Below are 16,764 nucleotides of genomic sequence, written 5' to 3'. Positions count from 1 at the left end.
AACACAAGTGTCACAAAAGAGAGAGCGAGCAATTGAGAGCTACTCAATTGAGTTTAGCCCTAGTGCCTTGTGAGATCCATTGAGAGATAGTGTGTGCTTCATCTTTGTGTTCATTTGCGCGTGGAGTTTTGACTCCCATTCAAACTTCCTCCAAAGTGTTGGAGGCTTGTAAAAGCTAGCAAGAGACACCAAAGAGTGTGGTGGTCCTTGTGGGATCGAGAGTGATCCTTGAGAAGAAGAAGAGCTCACCGATCCTTGTGTGATCGGTGGAGAGAGGGAAAGGGTTGAAAAAGACCCGTCCTTGAGTGGACTCCTCAACGGGGACTAGGCCTTCGAGGGCCGAACCTCGGTAAAACAAATCACCCTGTGTCATTTGTGTTTATTGCTTGTGATTTGTTTGTTTTTCCTTCTCTAAGTTTTCTTGTGCTATTCTTTGTTAATATCATTTGGTGTTGCTTCAAGTTAAATTCTCATTTAGTGAAGCAACACTTCGCAAGAAAGAAACTTGACTTATTGCTCTTCTCATCTAAGCCTTCTTGCTTTACTATCCATTCATCTAGTAGTTGTATTGATTATCAATTCCGCATTATTTCAAAGCAACATTCTTTACAAGCAAAGGACTTAGCTTTTATACTCTGATAATTGTTTATCTTGTTCTAACCACTAATCAAGGGATCTAGTTGGGGGATAAAGTTTTAATTTTCAGGTTTCGCCTATCCACCCCCCTCTAGGCGACTTTCAACTATTCACAAGTAGATTTGTTAGTAGACCCAAATATGATATCATCAACATAAATTTGGCATACAAACAAATCTTTTGCGATAGTTGTAGTAAAGAGTGTAGGATCAGCTTTTCCGACTTTGAAGCCATTAGTTATAAGAAAATCTCTTAGGCATTCATACCATGCTCTTGGGGCTTGCTTGAGCCCAAAAAGCGCCTTAGAGAGTTTATAAACATGGTTAGGGTACTCACTATCTTCAAAGCCGGGAGGTTGCTCAACATAGACCTCTTCCTTGATTGGTCCATTGAGGAAGGAACTTTTCACGTCCATTTAGTAAAGCTTAAAGCCATGGTAAGTAGCATAGGCAAGTAATATGCGAATTGACTCAAGCCTAGCTACGGGTGCATAAGTTTCACCGAAATCCAAACCTTTGACTTGTGAATATCCCTTGGCCACAAGTCGAGCTTTGTTCCTTATCACCACACCATGCTCATCTTGCTTGTTGCGGAATACCCATTTGGTACCTACAACATTTTGGTTAGGACGTGGAACTAAATGTCATACCTCATTCCTCGTGAATTTGTTGAGCTCCTCTTGCATTGCCAGCACCCAATCCGAATCTCTTAGTGCATCCTCCACCCTTGTATGGCTCAATAGAGGACACAAAAGAGTAATATTCACAAAAATGTGCAACTCGAGATCTAGTGGTTACTCCCTTATGAATGTCACCGAGGATGGAGTTCACAGGGTGATCTCTTTGAATTGCTTGGTGGACTCTTGGGTGTGGCGGTCTTTGGCCCTGTATCTCTTGCTCATCTTCCTTGTCTTCATCTCCCCCTTAACCATTATCCTCCTCTTGAGGTGGCTCATCCTCTTGATCTTCATAGATATCATCTTGAGCATGTTCCTCATCTTAAGTTGGTGGAGATGCTTACATGGAAGATGATGGTTGGTATTGTGCTTGTGAAGGCTCTTCGAATTCCTTAGGACACACATCCCCAATTGACATGTTCCTTAGCGCGACACACGGAGCCTCTTCATCATCTAATTCATCAAGATCAACTTGCTCCACTTGGGAGCCATTACTCTCATCAAACACAATGTCACAAGAAACCTCAACTAATCCAGTGGATTTGTTGAAGACTCTATATACCCTTGTGTTTGAGTCATATCCTAGTAAAAAGCCTTCTACAGCCTTGGGAGCAAATTTAGATTTTCTACCTCTTTTAATAAGACTAAAACATTTGCTACCAAAGACTCTAAAATATGAAACATTTGGCTTTTTACCGGTGAGGAGTTCATATGATGTCTTCTTGAGGATTCGGTGAAGGTAGAGCCGGTTGATGGAGTAGCAGGCGGTGTTAATCGCCTTAGCCCAAAACCGGTCCTTTGTCTTGTATTCATCAAGTATGGTTCTTGCCATGTCCAGTAGAGTTCTATTCTTCCTCTCCACTACACCATTTTGTTGAGGTGTGTAGGGAGAAGAGAACTCATGCTTGATGCCCTCTTCCTCAAGAAAGCCTTCAATTTGTGAGTTCTTGAACTCCGTCCCATTATCGCTTCTTATTTTCTTCATCCTCAATCCGAACTCGTTTTGAGCCCATCTTAAGAATCCCTTTAAGGTCTCTTGGGTTTGAGATTTTTCCTGTAAAAACAATACCCAAGTGAAGCGAGAATAGTCATCCACAATTACTAGACAATACTTACTCCTGTTGATGCTTATGTAAGCTATCGGGCCGAATAGATCCATGTGGAGTAGTTCTAGTGGCATGTCTGTTGTCATTATGTTCTTGTGTGAATGGTGGGCGCCAACTTGCTTTCCTGCTTGACATGCGCTACAAACCCTGTCTTTCTCAAACTGAACATTTGTTAGTCCCAAAATGTGCTCTCCCTTTAGAAGTTTGTGAAGATTCTTCATCCCAACATGGGCTAGTCGGCGATGTCAGAGCCAACCCATATTAGTCTTAGCAATTAAGCAAGTATCGAGTTCAGCTTTGTTAAAATCAACTAAGTATAGCTGACCTTCTAATGCTCCCTTAAATGCTACTGAATCATCACTTCTTCTAAAGACAGTAACACCTTCATCTATAAAAAGACAGTTGTAGCCCATTTTGCATAATTGAAAAATGGAAAGCAAATTATTATCTAAAGAATCTACAAGAAAAATATTGGAAATAGGATGGTCAGGTGATATAGCAATTTTACCAAGTCCTTTGACCAAACCTTGATTTCCATCCCCGAATATGATAGCTCTTTGGGGATCTTCGTTTTTCTCATAGGAGGAGAACATCCTTTTCTCCCCTGTCATGTGGTTTGTGCACCCGCTATCAATTATCCAACTTGAGCCCCTGGATGTATAAACCTACAAAACAAGTTTAGGTCTTGTTCTTAGGTACCCAAACAGTCTTGGGTCCTTTCACGTTAGAAACAAGCACCTTGGGTACCCAAACACAAGTCTTGGAGCCCTTGTGTTTGCCCCCAACATATTTGGCAACTAATTTGTCTGATTTGTTAGTTAAAACATATGATGCATCAAAAGTCTTAAATGAAATATTAGGCTCATTTGATGCAGTAGGAGTTTTCCTTTTAGGCAATTTAACATGGGTTGATTGCCTAGAGCTAGAAGCCTCATTCTTATACATAAAAGCATGGTGAGAAACATAATGAGATTTCTTAGCATGAATTCTCCTAATTTTGTGCTTAGGATAATTAGCAGGATATACAATATAGCCCTCATTGTCCTGAACCATGGGTGTCTTGTCCTTTACAAAATTAGATAATCGTTTAGGGGTATTGAGTTTGACATTGCTTCCCTGTTGGAAACCAATGCCATCCTTAATGCAGGGCGTCTCCCATTATTGAGCATGCTTCTAGCAAATTTAAACTTTTCATTTTCAATTTCATGATCATTAATTTTAGCGGTTAATTGAGCTATATGATCATTTTGTTGTTTAATTAAAGCAAGGTGACCATGAATAGCTTCTACATTAACATCTCTACATCTAGTACAAACGGTAACATGATCAATAGTAGATGTAGAGGGTTTGCAAACATGTAATTCATCTATCTTAGATTTTAGCATGTCATTTTCATCTCTAAGACATGATATAGAATCATTGCAAACATTTAGATCTTTAGCCTTGGAAATTAAACTAGCATTTTCGGTCCTAAGGCTAGAAATTGATTCATTCAATTTATCAATCTTAGCATTTAAACTAGCATTTTCATTTCTAAGATTGGTAATTGAATCATGGCACATGCTAAGCTCCTCAGATAAATTTTCATTTTTCTCTACTTCCTGAGTATAAGCATTTTTTACTATAACATGCTCTTTATTTTCTTTAATAAGGAATTCCTCTTGGCTATCCAAAAGTTCATCCTTCTCATGAATGGCTCCTATCAATTCATTTAATTTTTCCTTTTGTTGCATGTTAAGGTTGGCAAAAAGAGTAAGCAAATCATCTTCATCATCACTAGAACTACCCTCATCACTAGATGTAGTATACTTGGGGATGGTTCTAGATTGTACCTTCTTCTTTTTGTCGTCCTTTGCCATGAAGCACTTGTGGCCGACGTTGGGGAAGAGAAGGCCTTTGTTGACGGCGATGTTGGCGGCATCCTCGTCGGAGGAGGAGTCGATGGAGCTCTCGTCGGAGTCTCATTCCCGACATACATGGGCATCGCCACCCTTCTTCTTGTAGTACCTCTTCTTTTCTCTCTTCTTCCCCTTCTTGTCGTCGCCCCTGTCGCTATCACTAGATATTAGACATTTTGCAATAAAATTACCGGGCTTACCACACTTGTAGCACACTCTCTTGGAGCGGGGTTTGTAATCCTTCCCCTCCTTTGCTTGAGGATTTGACGGAAGCTCTTGATGATGAGCGCCATCTCCTCATTGTCGAGCTTGGAGGCGTCGATGGGGAGCCTACTTGATGTAGACTCTTCTTTCTTTTCTTCTGTCGCTTTGAATGCAACGGGTTGCACCTCGGGTGTGGAGGTGCCTCCTTGCTCCAAGTCAACGATGTGTTTGGAGCCTTTGATCATTAGTTCAAAGCTCACAAACTTTCCTATCACTTCCTCGGGAGACATTAGCTTGTATCTAGGATCACCACGTATTAATTGAACTTGAGTGGGATTACGAAATATGAGAGATCTTATAATAACCTTGACCATTTCATGGTCATCCCACTTGGTGCTCCCGAGGTTGCACACTTGATTCACCAAGGTTTTGAGCCGGTTGTACATTGCTTGTGGCTCCTCTCCTTGGTGGAGGATGAATCGACCGAGCTCCCCCTCGATCGTCTCCCGCTTGGTGATCTTGGCCACCTCATCTCCTTCGTGTGCGGTCTTTAGGACGTCCCAAATTTCTTTGACACTTTTTAACCCTTGCACCTTAATATACTCCTCTCGACACAAGGAGGCGAGGAGTATAGTAGTTGCTTGGGAGTTAAAGTGCCGTATTTGGGCAACCTCGTCCGAATCGTAATCATCATCCCCCACATTAGGTACATGTGCTCCAAACTCAACAATGTCCCAAATACTTGCGTGGAGTGAGGTTAGGTGATGCCTCATTTTATCACTCCACGTACAATAATCTTCGCCAACAAAACATGGTGGCTTGCCTAATGGAACGAAAAGTAATGGAGTGCACTTAGAAATACAGGGATAACGAAGTGGCATCTTACTATACTTCTTGCGCTCATGACGCTTAGAAGTGACGGACGTCGCGTCGGAGCCGGATGTGGAGGGCGATGAAGAGTCGGTCTCGTAGTAGACCACTTTCTTCATTTTCTTCTTCTTGTCGCCACTCCGATGCGACTTGACGTGGAGAGGGGATCCCTCTTTGGCTTTGGTTCCGGACTCTCTTGATGGAGCCTTCCTGTGGCTTGTGGCCTTCTCGCCGGTTTCCATCTCCCTCTTGGCGTGATCTTCCGACATCACTTTGAGTTGTTAGACTCTAAGGAAGCACCAGGCTCTGATACCGATTGAAAGTCACCTAGAGGGGGGGGGGTGGCTAGGCAGAATCTGAAATTTATAACTTAAACCACAAACTACAAGCCAGGATTAGCGTTAGAATTAAATCCGAGTCTGAAAGAGAGGGGAAAACAAATCAACCAACAAATAAGGCGGATGAACACGATGATTTGTTTTACCGAGGTTCGGTTCCAAAGAACCTAGTCCCCTTTGAGGTGTCACAAAGACCGTGTCTCTTTCAACCCTTTCCCTCTCTCAAACGGTCACCTAGACCGAGTGAGCTTTCTCCTTAATCAAACGGGTCACTTAGACCCCGTAAGGACCACCACACACTTGGTGTCTCTTGCCTTGATTACAAGTCACTTGAGAACTAGAATGAGGAAGGAAGAAAGCGATCCAAGCAACAAGAGCACAAAGAACACGAAAAAACACTCTCTCAAGTCACTAGGTGGTTGAAATGAATTTTGGCACTTGGAGAGGCTTTGATCTTTTGATTTGTGTCTAGGAGTGAATTCACTAGCTCTTGTATTGAATGTCAAGTGCTAGAAACTTGGATGCTTGGAGTGGTGGTGGTTGGGGGGTATTTATAGCCCTCAACCACCAAATAGCCGTTGGGGATGGCTGCTGTTGATGGACGCACCGGACAGTCCGGTGCGCCACCGGACACTGTCTGGTGCGCCAACCATGTCACCCAACCGTTAGGGTTTGGGAGCTTCTGACCGCGGGAGGCTTTGTCTTCTAGTGGCACCGGACAGTCCGGTGCCGCACCGGACAAACACTATTCACTGTCCGGTGCGCCTCTAACGGGCGGCTCTGCTCTGCCGCGCACGGTTGCGCACTGTTCCTATGATTCTTCAGCTTTTGTAGGTGACCGTTGCGCGAAGTAGCCGTTGCTCCGCTGGTGCACCGGACAGTCCGGTGAATTATAGCGAAGCATGCCCTGAGAAACCCGAGAGTAGAGAGTTGGACGTTGTACGGTCCTGGTGCACCGGACACTGTCCGGTGCGCCAGACCAGGGCATACTCGGTTTCTTTGCTCCTTTGAATCAGAACCCTTTCTTCAATCTACTTATTGGTTTGTGTTGAACCTTTATGCACCTGTAGAATATATAATCTAGAGCAAACTAGTTAGTCCAATATTTGTGTTGGGCATTCAACCACCAAAATCATTTATAGGAAAAGGTTAAACCCTATTTTCCTTTAACATGTCCTTGTTCGTCCATCGGTAGGGCGACGACACCGTCTACCTCCTGCTCTATATCGACGACATCGTGCTCACTGCGTCCAGTGCCACTCTTCTTCAGCGCATGATTGTCGCTCTTCAGTGTGAGTTCGCGATGAAGGACCTAGGGCCTCTCCACCACTTCCTCGGGATCACCGCCGAGCGGCGGCCTCAGGGTCTCTTCCTCCACCAGCACCTGTATGTACTAGACATCCTGGAGCAGGCTGGCATGTCTTACTACAAGCCCTGCTCCATGCCTGTTGACATTCATACAAAGCTCTCTAAGGACAATGCCCCCGGTCATTGATGCAACAGCAGATCGAAGCCTCACCGGCGCTCTCTAGTGCCTGACTTTCTCCTGGCCCAATATTGCTTACGGTATCTAGAAGGTGTGCCTTCACATGCACACCCCACGAAAGCCCCACCTCACCACTCTCAAGTGGATCCTTCGCAACCTACGTGGATCCTTCGCTACCTACGTGGCTCCATCGACTATGTCCTTCTCCTTCGACCCTCACCAACATTAGAGCTCGTGGTCTACACCGATGCTGATTAGACTGGTTGCCCCGACACACGTCAGTCCACCTCTGTTTACATCGTGTTCCTGGGCGCCAACCTTGTTTCCTAGGCCACGAAGCGGCAGCCCATCATCTCCTGCTCTAGCGCCGAGGGCGAGTACCACGCTACGGCCACCAAGGCCTTCTGGCTCCGTCGGCTTCTCTATCGAGCTCCACAACCCCCTCGAGCGCTCCACCCTCGTCTATTGCATTCTCAGCATCCCAGCCACGTCGCAGTTCGCTGATATCTTCACCAAGGGGCTATCGTCGAGTGTATTCACTATGTTTCGATCCATTCTCAACACCTATACAAGATAGAGTTGAGACTGAAGGGCTGCTGTTAGAGTTAGGGTAGTATATCTCTGTATTTACCTATCTACCCCTCTTGTAATGTGCTTTGGCCACCTAACTCACATATATAATATTCACCCAACCTAGGATTAGAGTTAGGGGTTCCCACACCATCGTTGATCGTGGTTAGGACTCAGGTGGTCACGACGCGAGCTACGCCGACTCAAGCCTAGGCTCAGGGGCCCTGATTCATCCTCACGCCGCGCTGGCTAGACGCAGGGTCGCATCGGCCCCTCCGTCTTAGTCGTAGGCCACAACAATTTCAACACAGCGAACTTCGTTATCTACTTACCCGACCCGGTTCAAAACTCATATCAGTAGGAGGAAAAGGGTCGAGGACCCTGCCATCTTCAAGAGCCTCAAAATGCGGCGGACTGACGCCATAGTCACTTGTCCCGTGGGTTCGATCATCAAGCCAGCGAAGGCGAAGCCTCCCCTCTACTACATCAACATCTTCTTCATCAATGGGGCGGGGGTTAGACGACGATCCCATCTCCAATGACAAGCCCACTGTATAGTGGGAGGAGCCTCTGCAGCGCGAGGCATGTCTCCGTCGGAATCGATGCCACAACGTCCATCGTCTCCAAGCTGCCGAGAATAGGACCCAACCTAGCCTATTCCCGGGACGAGGCATCCGAGGTCCGGAATACCTAGACGAGCGTAGATTCTGCATGCAAAGGAATGCCTACCTCCTGAACCGCTGCATCGCTCAAGAGCACAAGCGCGAGATGGATGAATGCAATGTCAGACTCTCGTGCGATCATCTGCCTCTCCCACAAAACCTGTAGCTCAAGTTCTCTTGGGCCTTGCAGACTCCAATCTAGATTAGTGGAGTACTAGCTTGGACTGCCAATGACTTACCTCACATGCCCGACATGTAGGGTTGCCGATAGATCCTCACTCGGGCAGCAAATCACCTTCTTTCGTTGGCCCATCCAGAGGATGACATGCCCTACCTCATCAACAATCATCGAGACGTGTGGAGCAACATTATTGAGGCGTCGTGTGCGCGGCAGCATGAAAAAAGAGCTAAGGAGCCGCCTCTCTCTCATGCCTATACGAGTTAAGTGCTCATGCATGATTTGGAGTCTGATCATAGAATCATAGAACAAACTGAAATGCACGACACAATAGTTTATATATCTCTAAACAATAATTTATATATCTCTAAACATTTGGTATGGTCTCCACATGAGTAGGCGAGTAGCATGCGCACATAGTTCGGTTGCTAGATAAATTTAAACACATGATGTGATTGCTAATAAACCTTCAAAATCATCTAAATATTTACGTAATAAGTAGTATAATATATGAATGTGTTTGATACAATAAAAGTGTGCTTAACAAAAAAACTATTATATTCTTTTAGATAAAAGAGTTCTTTTTATATCGTTGTGAGTTGTGAAAAAAATATTATAATATGTGAATCGAAAAAAATGCTTCTATAAACTATATGTCATAAAAAAAGTATAGCTTATTTAGCCAAAACAATTATAAAACACACAATCCTCTCTATATCTTTCTTAAAACAACTAAAATATCTCTACATTTCAATTAATTCAAAGAGGTTAAATGTTGAAAGCAGAATGCTAAAGTGATATAAAAAAATACTATGTAAAATGAGCTGCGCCTAAAAAGTGCCATCAGATTTTATTTATTTTAAACAGTAGAAATAGGTAGAAGTGGAATGCCCATTGGCCGGCGTGCCACGAGCCCACGACGGCCCACGTTCTTGCATGTTTTGAAGGGAAGAGACATTTCTTAGCGGAGAATTGAAGCCACCGCCCACCGGACCTGGCGCACCGCGCACGACACCAAAGTACCAAACGCTTGGGAGCTTTGGACTCTACACCGCGCATAGATCGTGGGCATCGCGACACCTCACCTGCCCCCCTGCGGCCGCCGTCTCTCCTCGCCGGTTACCCCTTGCTGCCCGCTCCCCTGCGCCTCGCCTTTCTCGCCCTCTTTCCGCCTTTCTCACACGTGCCCGCCTTCTCCGCCCCTCTCCTCACCAGCGGTGGCGTCGACCGGCAGCGGCGTTCAACTGCGCCCCACGAGCAGGTGAGCCCGTCCAACGCTCTGCCTCACCAACCCGCACGCTGAATTCCTCGTTCCAGCGATTAATTTGTAGCCTCGGATCTCATTTTGCGTCGTCGCGCCGCGGAGAGTTATCTGTCTCTTTAATTTTCGTGCTGTGTTGTTTTTCGCGGTGGATCTCGCCCGCGACGCACTCCCCACGTAGATGCTGAATACATTTCGATTGGGCGCCTTTGTCTGGATGTTGGATCATTAGGTGTGGAACGACTATTAGCCTTGCCTGTTGCGGCGGGGATTTGATAGCGAAATTCTGCAGCGATGCGAGTGCTGACTCCTGCAATCGGGGGGTGTTTGTCGATTCGAGGTTCTGACTGGTCCCGGAAGAGGCCAGTGTCACCATCGTTGGCAGACTTCGTGAATCGGTCAGCAGAGGAACGGCCTGTCTGCTTGCTTAGTGCTCCAGGTTTTGGTGTCACTATCGCTCGGAATGGAAGGATATTTCCCTTTTCAGCTCAATGCTTGCTAGTGGCCTCTGTGTTCCCCATGTTTCCATGTATATTGCGTATTGCTAGACGTTACTGTTTGCTGGTTTCGTAGATGAATGTCGCATCTGATGTGCTCTTGTTAGAATTGAGATGAGCAATGCACTGCTTAAGTTCTTAAGTTGGGCATCTTGAGTTTTGATGCCAGTTTAACCTGTGACATAACCTCAATAGTGACTGGGCATTTTCTGGATTTGGACCTGAACTGTGCAGGTTTCTTGGCCCCGTCGACTTCCAGTGAGTTCAGTTTAGCTCAGTAAGCATCTGATCAACTTCGAGGTGCCAGACAGATCCTATGCTGCCTTACTGGGATGAAAGGTGGCTGTCTGCATAGGCTCCTTGTCCACAAGCTATGCTTTGGCCTGAGTATTCTCACTGTGCCGATTATTGTTCTGTTACTGGAAGGAGCCCCAGTACTCACTATCTTCAGCCCAACACCAGGGCAATTAAAAGTTCTCTCTCAAGGTAGTCTGACATCTGTATATTTTTGGCTTGTCGCCTTATCTACCAATTCATAATTTACACTCTGATTGTTGGGGACTTGTTGTTTTCAGAATTTACACTCTGATTCTTCTTGGCATCAGGTTTTCTACATCAGCAGGAGCAGGAACATCTTGGAGATGATGGAGCAACCCTAGCTGGATCTCCAGGTCCAGCTTCCAGGAGCCGCTCGCAAAAAAGTAGGGGCAAAGTGATGAAAAGTAATTTCTTTTGTGCAGTGTGACTAAATACTTATTGGTTTTGTTGTGTGCCCCTCTTCTGGTTCGTGCTTGCTGACTTACCTGAAGCCTTGGAAAGCATACTTCTCGTAGTGCTTATTTTCAAATCAAACGATCTGTGATTCTGTGGTTGAGTCATGTTTACACATTAAAGCCCCATTTATCTGCTTTTGCATAATTGAAGGTTGTTGTTACATCCTAGAATGTAACTATGCAGAGCGATGCCATTTTATTATTGTTTATTCATCTCAACCATTGGAAATCACAATTTTATGCTGATGATAAGGTGTTTTCGCAAACATGTAATTTGCTGATATCAAATTTCTTTGCCTCATATAATGATTCTATTACTTCGTAGATTGCAACTACGCAAAGGGGAAGTGGATAGAAGATGATAAGCGGCCGCTGTACTCTGGTAATGAGTGCAAACAATGGCTGTCAAAAATGTGGGCTTGTCGAATGATGCGGCGCACACATTTCTCTTATGAGAATTACCGGTGGCAACCACATGACTGTGAGATGCCTGAGTTTACAGGGCCTAAGTTCTTAAAAAGGTATCTTACTTCATTTTTCTGCATACCTTAATGAGATCTGGATTATGCTAACATATTTTTGGGATTTCAGGATGAGAAACCGAACTCTTGCTTTTGTTGGTGATTCACTTGGCAGACAACAATTTCAGTCAATGATGTGTATAGCAACTGGTGGCAAATACAGTCCAGAGGTTGAAGATGTTGGTTGGAAATATGGCCTTGTCAAAGCCCCAGGTGCTCTAAGACCTGACGGGTGGGCTTATAGATTTTCGTCCACCAACACAACTATCCTTTTCTACTGGTCTGCTACTCTGTCTGAATTGGAACCTCTGAATACAGAACACACAGTTACCAGATATGCATTGCATCTTGATCGACCAGTTACATTTTTGAAGGAGTATCTTAATGACTTTGATGTCCTAGTACTTAACACTGGCCATCACTGGAACAGAGGGAAATTCAATGGAAATCACTGGGAATTGCATGCTGACGGGAAGCCTGTAGGCAATGGTAGTAGACTCGCAGACCTAAACCGTGCAAAAAATCTTACATTGTATAGCATTGCTAGATGGATGGATTCAGAACTCACACGGCATCCTAAGATGAAAGTTTTCCTCAGGACAATTTCACCAAGGCACTTTGTAAATGGTGACTGGAACACAGGTGGAACATGTGGAAATACTGTCCCCTTTACTAATGGAAGTGAAGTGTTGCAGGATCATTCAATTGATATACCCGCAGAAAATGCTGTGAAGGGAACTCGGGTTAAGCTTTTGGATATCACTGCTATCTCAAAACTACGGGATGAGGGGCATATCTCAAACTCTAGTTTCAAAAAGGCTTCCACCGGAATTAATGATTGCTTGCACTGGTGCTTACCTGGTATACCAGACATGTGGAATGAGCTTCTCTTTGTACAGATTTAGTATCACCCTCTGGTTAGGCAGATCTTTTTCAGAGCCCCAAGGATCTCCGCTGTTCATAGCATAGAAGTAAAGTTTATGGAATTTTGGGTCGCCCATATGGAGGTGTTCACAAGATGATACTATTGATTTCTATGAAGTACGAAATTTACAGTGTGGAACAGATTATTCCAACTTCCTTTCGGAGCAGAGTAGATGGAGGTGTTGCCCAGCCCAATCTGACTATCGAGTATTCTTCAGGCACGTTGAACTTTGTTTCTACTTTTACCTTACTGTAAAACCCTACCACGGTTTACCATGTGCAGCATATATCCTTCAGAAAAATGTTCATACCTGTTGGTCGTAATTATATTTGTTCATTCAGATGAAATTAAAACTTCAACATCCGATTGATTTGTCATTTGTGTGAGCTCAAAGGCTTCACTCTTGTCTGTGTAACATTTTCAGTGATAGATGACCTGATATACCATGCATCTTATACCTATATGACACACCTAGGGCCCGGACGGACGACCTCGTCTGGATGTAGCCCGTGCGAAATGGGGGACCGCATGGGCGCATGGCATGTGAAAGGAGGCCAGTGCTGCCAGCTTACCGCGACGACTGATTCGTTATTCGAGTTATTTACAAGTACCTAATATATCTAGATGATACATTTGCAACATGCATCAAAATTTGCTGAAACATTTCGAATGTGTTTGTAACATAAGTATAGTTATTACAATAGACTCCCTCGGTTCGTTTTTTATTTGTTGTCTGTTAGCACAGAGCTGAATAGGGTGGCGTTTGGTTTGCGAAATATAACGTAAATGATAATGGTAACTATTTACACTCGAATATCGATGGTAACAAATTTGAATAAAACGATACCTATTTGTAGTGTGGTATCGATTATAGTTAGACTTAAATAAATATAATTTAACGTTATCGATTACCCATTTGGTTATTAATATGTGAACTAAACGGCACCTAGGTGACACCAAATAAGTAAAAACGGAGATAGTATATAATATCTAGATTTATTGCAATATACTAAACAGTATCTAGATCTAATTTTGTGTTGTCTAAATGAAACACTTGCAATGTGACGTTATCATGGCAACTGGAACACACTTGTTTTTAAAGAATGTTGTCTTTCATTTGGTGCTCACAATTTTTCATCTATTTTTCTAAGATTTATAAGTACAACAGCATGAGCATATCACAATATTTTAAATATGCATAATTTTGTCACCGATCAATTCCATGTCATCAAAGGCTCAATATGCAAAGTTTGACTTATCAATTTTATGGACATTATAAAATCAACCGAAGGGGTTTAATATGTATGCCCTGTTCTAGAAGAAATGAACACTAGTATGTGCCAGAAGAATAAGCTTTTAAAAGATCTGTATATTTGTTTTCTCAGCGATCAGTTGGTTAAACTGATATAAGGATATCTCCAGCAGCTTATTCATCCTCGTACCTATATTCAAATTCTATTCTGTGAACAGTGTAGTCTACAGCAAAAAACTGTATTTTGGGTTACTTTTTTTAGTCAACAGCAAAAAAACTATATGGGTGAAAACAGTCATATAAACATTATGAAGAAAACAAACAATCATGAACCTGATAAGGATTAGGCAAGGGTTGGGCGAAATTGCATAAATCATGTTCCTCTAGTGCACTTTGATGTTGATGTATACTAAGCAATTATTATTGTCACAACAAACGCTCCCCTTCTGAAAGGCAACGCCATCTATTCCGAAAAGAAAGGGTTAACTATCTTGATAGTGTCAGTTGATGAGTCAATTCGACTGAATATACAGTTTTTCTCTTTTTCTGGAACAGCTACCGACAAATAGCTTTGGATGTTGAAGAGTTTGTTTCTTTACTTTAAACCGTATTTGCATGTGGAGCCCAAGTAAATGATGTAAACCTTAAAAAAACAATAGTTATTCACTTAGGACTGTTAAAGGCCATAATACTACCACTAATTGCATACAAGTATAGATAGAGAGCAAAATATTATATGCTTTCAGTTTGGATATTAAAACCGGAAACTGGGGTAATTCACAAATAGGCTGATCTCACAATGAATCGAATGGATAATGTGTAGAGGAGCCTAGTGCCGGAAATATGAGCCGCGCGTTTTGGGCAGCACGAGCACAGTCTAAAAATAGAAGCCTAAAATACGACGTGACAGAAAATAATTTGGGCCGGACTGGCACGGCCCGAAGGTGGGCCTCAAATTCTGGCCCATCGAGCCCCCGACACAGCCCGCACAGATGGGCCTACACGACCCAATGAAGGCACGACGTGGTTTTAGGGCCAAGCTGGACCACTATTTTACACTTTAGGCTGGCACGACACGACCCAAAAAATTTTTAGGCTTTTTTGGCCTAAATCTGTTTGGCACGAAGCACGATGAGCTCGGGCCGGGTCGACTTAACCCGAACCAATTCCCAGTACTAGAGGAGCCTCTAGCCAGATACGAGTGGTTTAAATGATCAGTTTCAACGGTTGTCTACTCATGAGCAATATGAATAGGTTTCAGCTAAACAACAAACCCTTGAAAATAATTTTAACTCCTTCACCAACATGTTCAATAGTTTTACTGAGCATTTGCATGCATACTATTGTACTCTTTGTCCCTCCAACAACTTTTTATCCTCATCCTCCATTTTATCCTCCTCCACCTTATGGTGATTGAGTGGTTTTCTCTTTTTGGTACTTGGTGCCAAAAGAGGAGTGAACAAATGGAGAAGTTGACTATGAAGAGATTAAGACAAGAAAGCTTTGAATTAGGGGGAAGGTTGTAGGTGAACTATGCATGTTGGCATATTCATTTGAATATGTGGTAAGCATTATTGTTTATGATTGTTTATGATGAACATAGTACTTTTATGGTCTTGTGTTGAACTAAGTTGAAAGGTAAATGGGCTATATAACATTTCTATATTGGTTTTGATGATTAATGACCAAGACAACGATGTTATCTAACTAGTTTGCTAAATCTATGAACGTAGGTTCATAAGTGTAAAATTGACGTACTCAATGCAACAATAGCTTAAATGCCCTTAGAAACATAATTGACCACTTTAGAAGGATTGAAAGTTTAGATTTTGAAAAATATGCAATTGGAGCCAATCAACCAAGTTTGAGCTAGATTCGGATTTTAAGTTGGATGAATCAAAAAGACCTATAACTTAGACTAATTGGACAGATTCTATATATGTTTATCTAAGTCATAAAAATACTCTCAAAGATAACCAAATAAAGACAAAAGAGAAAAAGCCCAATTTGGACTTAAGTATACTAGCATGCGGCGCATTGGACCAGTCTAGTGTGTGCCGGACTGAGTATGTAGAGAGGGTTAAGTCTGGTCTTGCATGGGTCGGTGCACTAGACCAATCCAGCGGTACGTTGAGCCCACTTCACATAGACGTCTATTTCTAGGTAGATGGGGTTTGGGGGTACCAAACCAGTTTGTAGTGTGACAGACCACTTAATGCAGAATGGTTATTTTTGTAGAGCCGAAGATCCTCACAACCAGACCAGTTTGGTGGAGTACCAGACCAGCCAGACTTAATGGCTTGTTCAAGGTCCAACAGCTACTTCAGCAACTACCTGATGTGGCAGCATATGTGGCGGGGTACGGTAGTGAACTTGACCACTAACATGGTATGTTTTCATCAGAATGACCACTGATTTTGTAGTCTAATAAAGGTCCGGTGGGGCACTATCACACCCGGGCTTTAAGGAACAAAGCCGGGTGCATCTCATATATGCGCCAGAGAAGACAACACATATAATAATAGAGTGCATAGAGATAAATGTCTTAAAGGTACTTATTACATAGCAGAAGTCTTACAAAAATAAATGATAAAATAAAGCGAACTATATATTATTCCCTGGCGCCACAAAGCTGACTGGGAGACGCCACCTAGATCAAGTCGAAAGCCTCAGTGTTAGGCGGCTCCTCTTCGACCACCTGTTCTTCTCCTGTGGGGGGTGTGAGACAGCAAGGGTGAGCTCATATACGTTCATAGCTCAACAAGTCGTGGGGAATAATGTGCATGAACTCACCAAAGGTGGGAGTTCATGTGAAGTGTAAGGCTGATCAATAGAATAAGGGTGTGTTTGGTTTGGCTTTTGCCCCCTAAAAGCCAAAAGCCAAACCAAAGGGCTAGATCCAGGAAGCAGC

General features: G+C 43.5%; 1 protein-coding gene across 6 annotated transcripts; it reads left to right on the top strand.

Annotated features, from left to right (window-relative positions):
• Positions 1–9,584: 9,584 nt before the first annotated feature.
• On the top strand, positions 9,585–13,326 carry LOC100274999 (protein trichome birefringence-like 14). Of its 6 annotated transcripts, none has more exons than XR_002263298.2 (6): positions 9,585–9,885; positions 10,617–10,868; positions 10,988–11,083; positions 11,481–11,676; positions 11,747–12,818; positions 13,077–13,326. XR_002263298.2 is itself a non-coding variant. In XM_035961005.1 (5 exons), exons 2-5 carry the CDS (start codon positions 10,715–10,717, stop codon positions 12,579–12,581), a joined length of 1,281 nt encoding a protein of 426 aa, XP_035816898.1. In that variant the 5' UTR covers positions 9,585–9,885; positions 10,617–10,714; the 3' UTR covers positions 12,582–13,326. The 6 variants fall into 6 exon arrangements, 2 of the variants coding, with proteins under 2 accessions (XP_035816898.1, XP_020395972.1); XR_002263297.2 differs by having other exon boundaries at positions 13,026–13,326; XR_002263296.3 differs by having other exon boundaries at positions 10,988–11,104.
• Positions 13,327–16,764: the final 3,438 nt, after the last annotated feature.

This window comes from Zea mays, chromosome 7, assembly GCF_902167145.1.
Source record: "Zea mays cultivar B73 chromosome 7, Zm-B73-REFERENCE-NAM-5.0, whole genome shotgun sequence".
Classification (NCBI taxonomy): Eukaryota; Viridiplantae; Streptophyta; class Magnoliopsida; order Poales; family Poaceae; genus Zea; species Zea mays.
This window is presented reverse-complemented; position numbering and strand designations above follow the sequence as displayed.